The sequence below is a fragment of the Frankliniella occidentalis genome, unplaced genomic scaffold, assembly GCF_000697945.3.
Source record: "Frankliniella occidentalis isolate FOCC.00 unplaced genomic scaffold, Focc_3.1 Scaffold50, whole genome shotgun sequence".
Taxonomy (NCBI): domain Eukaryota; kingdom Metazoa; phylum Arthropoda; class Insecta; order Thysanoptera; family Thripidae; genus Frankliniella; species Frankliniella occidentalis.
This window is the reverse complement of record NW_026267180.1, coordinates 494,104-502,292: the sequence shown is the minus strand read 5'-3', so window position 1 is coordinate 502,292 and position 8,189 is coordinate 494,104. Positions and strand designations below refer to the sequence as shown.

General features: G+C 50.2%; 2 protein-coding genes across 4 annotated transcripts in view; both read left to right on the top strand.

Annotated features, from left to right (window-relative positions):
• Nucleotides 1-118: 118 nt before the first annotated feature.
• On the top strand, nucleotides 119-7,966 carry LOC113207730 (uncharacterized). 3 transcript variants are annotated; one of them, XM_052267327.1, is made up of 2 exons: nucleotides 119-354; nucleotides 6,839-7,966. In XM_052267327.1, the coding sequence occupies exon 2, from the start codon at nucleotides 6,870-6,872 to the stop codon at nucleotides 7,902-7,904; it is 1,035 nt and encodes a 344-aa protein (XP_052123287.1). In that variant the 5' UTR covers nucleotides 119-354; nucleotides 6,839-6,869; the 3' UTR covers nucleotides 7,905-7,966. The 3 variants fall into 3 exon arrangements, with proteins under 3 accessions (XP_052123287.1, XP_026280190.1, XP_026280191.1); XM_026424405.2 differs by lacking the exon at nucleotides 6,839-7,966 and adding an exon at nucleotides 1,258-3,075 and having other exon boundaries at nucleotides 126-354; XM_026424406.2 differs by lacking the exon at nucleotides 119-354 and adding an exon at nucleotides 5,799-5,914.
• The window catches only part of LOC113207722 (protein maternal effect lethal 26-like), a 6,642-nt gene continuing 2,191 nt past the window's right edge, over nucleotides 3,739-8,189 (top strand). Inside the window, exons 1-2 of the mRNA XM_052267328.1 lie at nucleotides 3,739-4,229; nucleotides 4,319-5,197. Of these exons, the coding sequence (XP_052123288.1) occupies nucleotides 4,421-5,197 (777 nt within the window). The 5' untranslated portion in view covers nucleotides 3,739-4,229; nucleotides 4,319-4,420. The remainder of the gene's footprint in view (nucleotides 4,230-4,318; nucleotides 5,198-8,189) is intronic.

Sequence of the window (8,189 nt, the reverse complement as noted above, 5' to 3'; positions counted from 1 at the left end):
GCTTTTGTCGGACATGTGTTTTTGTAATAAATAATAATATTGAAAAGTAGTCTCATCTCCAAGAATAGAACGATTCCCCTTTCATCAAATTGGAAAAAGGCAAACCCACGTAGGAGAAGGAACTTTGCGGATCGTCGCGGTGAACCGAAAGTGGAGGGGGTAACAAAGATTCCATTGCGTCTCTTCTTCCGTTTCGTCGCCTGTTGCTGTCGCAGGATGACCTGAGAATAATATGGCTTGACTGCATGACGAGACGTGACAAACTTAAGTTAATTTGGCAGTTTGACAGTGCAGTTGCAGTAGTGGAGGACATTCGACGTCTTCGTCTTAATCACTGAGTACAGAACACAGCAGGTGAGTTTACGACAGCACTAACCTTAATGTCTCATTTCGCGAGTAAGCTAGATCGGTGGATTTAGAGTGGCAAGGGTGAAAACGAAAACTATAGTTGAGGCAAGCGAAAATGAAGGCCATTGTACCCATGTATAGTCTTCCCCACTTTAAATCTAGCTTTTTGGCTTGACCAGTAATTTTGTTTATGATTTATTACTGCTTCTTAACCTTTAAAACGAAACTTAACACATGCATTGAGGACCAGAGTGTAGGTTAGAGGTACACCCAATACACTAATATAGTCTCATCCATGAGTTTTTTTGCGAGTTTCAGTGCGTAACACAATTATGGTTGACCTTTTGTAACATGTCATCAGCACAATTTAAACGTATCAAAATTTGTGAAACATTATTATTCTTAGCTTGTTGCAACACTGCAGACTTTTTTCTTTTCTCATGAAAGTGAATGTGTTTGTTGACAATCAGACAATTAAAACGTAACAAAACATTGGAATGTTCATATATCGTGTAAATCTAAACAGGCCCCGAAGTCACACAATTTTTAGCAACAAGTGCCTTTTGTATACTTTGAATATTAGTTTGAGCTTCCATATTAACATATTTTAAATTACATCACTTCAAATTACACAATAACTTGACATTTTAAGTGTTCATTTCAAGTTGGTCCATATAGTGTGTTAAACTGATTGTCATAAAATGCTTAAGATATGGAGGAATTTTAGTCTTCTGGTAAAGACTAAAAGGTCTTACATGAAAACTTATGAGCCGCTTGAGTTGCTATGAACTGGGATTCTTCTGATTCCCTACATGCTTAGTGAATCATACTCTATTCGCAGTAATCAACCCTCTCTCCTTGGACTCCCATTCTAAATCCCACAATTCGTCTTGGGCGTGTTCGATACAGTATCTGCATCCGCATACCCCTCGCATCCAGCAGGACTTCCTCATGGCGGCTCACGCTCAGCAACAGTCCGGCATGCACTTGCTCCTCATGTCCGAGCAGACTGTCCCCCGGACGGTCTTCGAGAGGGAGAGGGCGCTCCATCTCGATCTGCTCCAAACGGCGGACGAGCGACTTGCGTTCCGGGGACTCCTCCACCTAACTACCACCAGCAGCAACAGCAATACTCCAGCAGTGGGGCTTTTGTTGAAAGTCTACGTGGCTACGTGCCCGCTCATAGTCCACGTCAAGATGACCTGCGGCAACTATGGGTCCAGCCAACTCCCAGAGCCTGCTCAGCCCACGCAGCCTGACCAGCCCACGCCACCTCTAGCGACAGAGGCTCACGTCCTCGTCCTGGCGAGCAAGTACTTCCCCGATGTGGTGTCACGACTCCCCCTGCGCAGAGCCTTCGCCAAGGTGACCCTCACATTCACGGTGTACGCCCTCTGGACGCCGCCAGCGGCGGGTGCCGGCCTCCACCTGAACCGCGCCCGCCTGCAGGGCAGCCACTGCGACGTGAAGCTGGTGGTGGAGGGCGTGGGGCTGGACGCCCACCGCGCGGTGCTGGCCGCGCGCAGCCCCGTGCTGGACGCGATGCTCTCGGGCGACAACTTCAAGGAGGCCCGCGAGGGCCGAGTCGACCTCGTCGACTTTTCCATCGGAGCGGTGAAAAAGTTCCTTGAGTACGTTTACACGAACGAAGTTAATGACTGGGACGATGATGAGCTGGAAATATTGCAGCTCGCTGACAAATATGAGGTGCCCGACCTGGTGACCGAGTGCTCCCAGAGGTTATGGAAGTCCGGGGCCCTCCAGGCCCTGAGAGTGCTGTGGGCCGAGGCGGACGCCCACTGCCAGGTTATCGACGGTGCACTGCGGCAGCGTCTAACGACAACCGTGGTTGACAATTTGAAAGACCTGGATAACTCGTGGACGTGGATCGAGTTCAGAGCCACCCATCCGTTTCTCGCTGACATCATCCTCGGTTCGGCTGCCGCCACTCGAGCACCCAGTACGACCTCCTGCGTGTGGACACCGCAGTGATGATGGACTCGACGAGACCTCCTGGTCATTCCCCATGCGTAAACTTTGTGGACTTACCTTGCTGTATGTTCTCTGTGTGAGTGTTGTCCTGTAAGTTGAGTTCTTTTTCTGTGCTGTCCTAAACCATGCAACCTGTGTCGTTTCTTTCATTTGGGTATGCTTTATCGCATGCAGACTTGCGGGCGGGTTTGCCTTCGCGAGGGGCCATAAGGCGGAATGATAGGCAAACCCACCCACAGCCTGTATCTTGCATGCGGTGCAGCACACTCAAAAGGAAAAATTAATGAAGATGGCGCTAGCCATCTACCTACCTTGTATAATATCACTGATTGAGGACCTGATTTATTGTTAAGTATCAGTCAGTTTTTATCAGTATTTATCAGTCAGTACTACTTCTATTTTTTAGACCTTTGATTTGTTTATTAGGTATTCAGTGTACACTTTGCGTGTTTAATCAAAGGCTTTCAAGGTAGCTGGGTTGCATATTTGTCACACCTGCCTTAGCCTTTTCTTTTTACACGCGCCAATAGATGTGTTTAGTGACCACGGTGGTAGTGACTTGAAACAATCTTGTTGCCAACCCAGTGGGCGCTAACGATTCCATACGTTCGTCCTGCATGATGTTGTTTTAAAATGTGATTTCTTTTTGCGGTTGTATCAGACAGTTATTAAAAAAGTGTTTTTGAGCAAATCTTAATTACTTAATTGCTCATCAAACTTGTCGCTCTCCCAATATTTCATTGTTTTTACTCGTCCATTACCTCCCCTAGAGTGTACTCCTGCTCTCGTCCCGGCGGCCTAAAGAACTGTGCCCCACGATCGTCGTTGTTTGTTTAAGTTGGCGATACGGTTTGTCGTCGCTGGGGGATTTTTCTTAAATTTTATACCTTCATGCAGGTGAGCGAATAACTGTTCACACTTCTCTCGCCGTTTGACATGTGAAGACTCCCCCGATCTTTTATGGCCTTCCCTCTCTCCCCTTCTTTTCCCTCTCGTCGTTCATCCACTTGGCCGGCGTTGGTGGAATCCTCAGAATAAATAACAAATGCCAACCTTTATGGTATTCCGCCAATACCACAAAACACTTGCGCATTTCATCTTGATTTACTTTTAGAGGGGCCAGAGGGGCGCATGTAGTACATCTCACGCCAATGTGTGTGCCGGGGCCCCTGTGCCGTGGGCAGGCCCGCCGCGCTCAGCTGCCGCAGCGTGCGGCCTACCCCGCCACCGCCAGGCGCTGGCCCGCTCAGCTCTGCTCAGCAGAGCAGCGGGGCGGGCCCACGGCGCACGCTCCAACGTAAGTTAGCTATAGAGATTTTGAATCCGGATAATTTTCCGGTAGAATTGGAAAGTTTTCCAGTAAAAAAAGGAACAATTTTAAATATTTCCAGTAAAAAAATTGAAAACAATAGAACCTTTTAAGATTTTAAATGCCTGGGAAATTTTCCCGTGCGGCCGCACTGCGACCTGGCCCTGCCTGTCCTGCGCCCCCTCTGCGCCTACCCGCCTGCCGGACCTGCCGGCAGAGAAGGGGTGGTGTGAACAATGACTGTTGAGTTGCAATGCCTCGCGTTCGGAGGTTTTCGATCTCTGCCGGTCTCTGTTTGAACCTTTGAATTCGAGATCCAGGAGTGCTTGTTACCCATGCACAGTACCTGACGTGTGAAGAGCGAAAGTCATAAGCGTGGTGATCATGGTCCCATCATATGTACTCTTAACTTCAGCTATTTTAATTTTGTTTTGTTTTTGGAAAGGATAGTTCCACAACACTTATGGAAAGCGTTGATTCTTTCACTTGTCTTCCTCCTGTTTGTTCTTGTTCGAGTTTTCGAGTTGCCATCAACAAAACGCATGATTTCCTAACAAACGAGAAGGAGTTTGAAGTTCACGTGAGTCTTAAGTTTGAATTCAGCGCCGGTAATCAGCCTTAGCAAAAACACTGCCCTCATGCCCGCTTGGATTTTGTCTCTTCTTTTAGTGGATAGCCCCAAGAAGAGGCCCCTTCCTAACCTCTGTTTCTCGCGGACCATAAAGCCCACACGCGTTCGGTTCATCTACCAGAGAGATTCTGGACCTTCCCATGGATGCTCAGCGCCCTCAGCGACATCCCGGCATGCGGCTGCTGCTCCTCGCCGAGCAGACGGTCTGGCGGGACGCTATCCTCAACAAGTCCACGCTGTACCTCGCCCCGCTCAAGACGGAGGACGGCCGCGTCTCCTTCCAGCCGGTCCTCTCCATCACCAACGACGAGGACAACGAGGACTTCGTGACGCTCAAGCTGAAGAGGTGCGTGTCTGCCGGTGTGTCACTCGCCCACCTGAAGATGATCGGCGGGCCCACCAAAAAGACCAAAAAGAAAACAACCACTAAATCACTAGAGGACGAGAGTCATATTCTACTAACGAAAAGGACGTTGCCGTATGTGCTGTCTCTGTCGTGCGAGCAGTCGTTCGAGAAGGTGACGATCCTGTTCATGGTGTACGACCTCGGATCGCCGCCGGGCGCCGGCCTTCACCTCAACCGCGCCCGCCTGCAGGGCAGCCACTGCGACGTGAAGCTGGTGGTGGAGGGCGTGGAGCTGGCCGCGCACCGCGCCGTGCTGGCCGTCCGCAGCCCCGTGCTGAGCAGCATGCTCACGGGGGACTTCAAGGAGGCCCGCGAGGGCCGCGCCGAGCTGGTGGACGCCTCCAGGGTGGTTGTAGAGAAGTTTCTCGAGTTCCTCTACACGGACCAGATTGGCGACTGGGGAGACAGCGAGCTGGAGCTGCTGCAGCTCGCCGACCAGTACATGGTGCCGGAGCTGCGCGCCGAGTGCGCGCTGAGGCTGTGGAGCTGCGAGCCTGCCCGCGCCCTGGAGGTGCTGCACGCCGTCGGCCTGAGCGAGGCCATCAGCGGCCCACTGCGCCAGCGGCTCACGGCCATAGTCGTGGACAATGCGGAGGAGTTGTCCGACACCGCCCTATGGGCCGTGTTCAAATCGACGTACCCAGTTATAGTCGACATCATGCTCGGCTCCGGAGCCCAGAAGCACAAATCGACATCATCGGTATGGTCTCCGTAGAGTATGGGTTTAAAATTTGAGGCCTAGAGACTACCGTGTAGTAATACGCATGTTTTTTAATTCCCCCCTTATTAACCTTTAACTTTTTGTTTTCTTTGCATATTTAGACTGTTTGTTGGAAAATAAAAGCAGTTTTTATTCATTTGCGGAACTTGATTTTCCTTTTACACTAAGTGTTTGTGCTGGATTTCCGGTGTATGGAATTCTCCTTTTTTTCCCACCTGCGGCTCAGAGGGGTGAGCTGTGGGCTCCTGGCTGGTGGCTGGTAGGCAGTGCCGTCGCGCACGCGTGCGAGCTGGGCTGCCTGTGGCGCCTACGCTCCGCCACTTTAGCTGCGCCGAGTGGGAGGGGAGGGGAGGAAGCCAGCAGCGCAGCCTGTAACAACAGAACTGCTTCGGTCAAGACTGGTTGGACATTTGACGCCCTTCAAACAAACAAGCAGAAAAGCAACAAGCAACCCCAGCGGATGACGAGAACTAAACCCAACCCCTATCACAATACTTCAAATCGTTGGTAAAGAACTTCGCTTTTCTTTGCATGATAATAGCTACTGCTTCTCTTGTGAGAAGTAGTAATCATAGATTTTAACACTTGATGTTCCATAGATCGAAAGGTGAAGAGCATCAATTCAGATTTTTATTGATCTTGAACTTTTGATTCAAACTCTCAAAAGTAATCACTATTTAAATGACTTGAATAATTTTTGGTAATGCCATGCATGTCAAATACCACAAGTCATGTTGTATATTGAATTCATAAGTTCCATGTACTATGGTGTCTTGTATTTTTGGATTTTGTTTTGTTTTGTTTTTGTAGTTACGGAAGAGTTAGTAACTAAAAACAATAACAACAACAACTTTTTGTTTCAATGATTTAATTGTTTTTGAAAAGCATATAGATTTTAATGGATGATAAAATGAAAATGAAATGTGTGTTTAAGAATGCACCGACTGAGTATTTGAGTGTGAGGTACGATATGACTTCTGTGCACACAGAGAAATTTATTAGAGAGCTTACATAACTTAATTCCCTATGCAAACTAGGTAATTTAACTTGTTATCGTCTAGCAGGTTTTACTGATTTACTTAACATTATAATGATAATGTGGAACATATTATGTTAAATTCAGCCTATAATTTTAAGCATTAACACACATTCTGTTTTTTGCTAGCCTCTTTTTAGAAGTTTGAGTCCTGGTTTTTGCCAATGTTATGTCTGAATTTCTTAGTGTAGTTTACTTTACGGCAGTGAGAAATTTTGACGTCAAATATGCCTACATTAATCAATGGCTGATTTTCTACGTCTAAGGTTTGTCACTGAGAGCTTTAAGACCGTTTGACCTCTCACCTCTTCGTCCCCCCCCCCTCTCCCCGTTTTCCCCTCTCGACTGATTAACTGAAATCCTCTTGACGCTTATTTATTTAATGTTTCATTTAGATCCCACCGTCGGACTCCAGAAAGCTCCTCCATGGCTGCCCCACCTGCTCCGCCACTCCCCGGCGCACGCCTGGTGCTGCTCGCGGAGAAGACTGCCGACATCGAGACCATCAAGCAGAAGCCAGGGTTATTAGGGGCCAGTCATCTCCGAACAGAGGATGGGCGGGTTTCATTCCTAGTCTATCTTCAGGTCTTGCCCGCGGGAAGCACGAACTTGTCGCTAAGCTTGTTGACCTGCGCGTCGGAAGGCCCGTCTATGGTCCACTGCAAGATGAACCGTCGGGGCTACTTGCGCCCAGGGCCGCGTCCATTTGATTTTGTTCGTAAACCTTGTACCCCTGCTGTCGAAGCACACGTCTTCCTGCATGGTAATCGCGACGTGCTTAACGTGGCATCGATTCAGTTTGACTTCTCCGAGAAGGTGACGATCCTGTTCATGGTATACGACTTCGGCCTCGCATCGCCGCCGGGCGCAGGCCTCCACCTCAACCGCGCCCGCCTGCAGGGCAACCTCTGCGACGTGACGCTGGTGGTGGAGGGCGTGGAGCTGCCCGCGCACCGCAATGTGCTGGCCGTCCGCAGCCCCGTGCTGGAGAGGATGCTGGCGGGGGACTTCAAGGAGGCCCGCGAGGGCCGCGCCGAGCTCGTGGACTCGTCCAGGGCCGCCGTGGAGAAGTTTCTCGACTTCCTCTACACGGACCACATAGAGGACTGGGGGGACTGCGAGCTGGAGCTGCTGCAGCTCGCCGACCAGTTCATGGTGCCGGAGCTGCGCGCCGAGTGCGCGCGGAGGCTGTGGACCTGCGACCCTCTCCGCGCCCTGAAGGCGCTGCCGAGGCTGCTGCAGTCCACCGCCGCGGGCGCCACTGAGAAAATCAGCAGTGCTCTGCGCCGTCGGCTCACGACCATCGTGGTGGACAACATGGAGCAGGTCTTAGAGGAGACCAGCGAGTGGGCCGAGTTCAAAGCAGCTAACCCGGTCCTTGTCGACATCATGTTTGGTACCGCCACAGCCGTAGCGCGCGTTTCTTCAACCTCTGTGTGTGACTTAAAATGTGAGTTTTGACTATGTTCTATCGCGCGTGTATTAAAATAATGTGTTACACTATACGTGTCTGACATCCCAAATCTCTGAATTGTCTGACGTTCAAGCAATATACCCCCCACCTCCATACCCCTACCCCTCTCATCGCGCGATCATCTGGCTTGAATGTGGGGTTCACTATCATCCTGGGAGATCCACCGTTAGCCCTTTCATTCAAACTCGACTACCTGCGATTTGGTGTACGTCGGGTTGCACTCGGCATCTTCCGCCGTCGCTCGGCTCGTGCCTCCCCCGCGCCCCACCCCG

Bases quoted from the DNA above. Each gene is read 5' to 3' on its own strand.
- LOC113207730 (XM_026424405.2), top strand. From the start codon at position 1,300: ATGGCGGCTCACGCTCAGCAACAGTCCGGCATGCACTTGCTCCTCATG.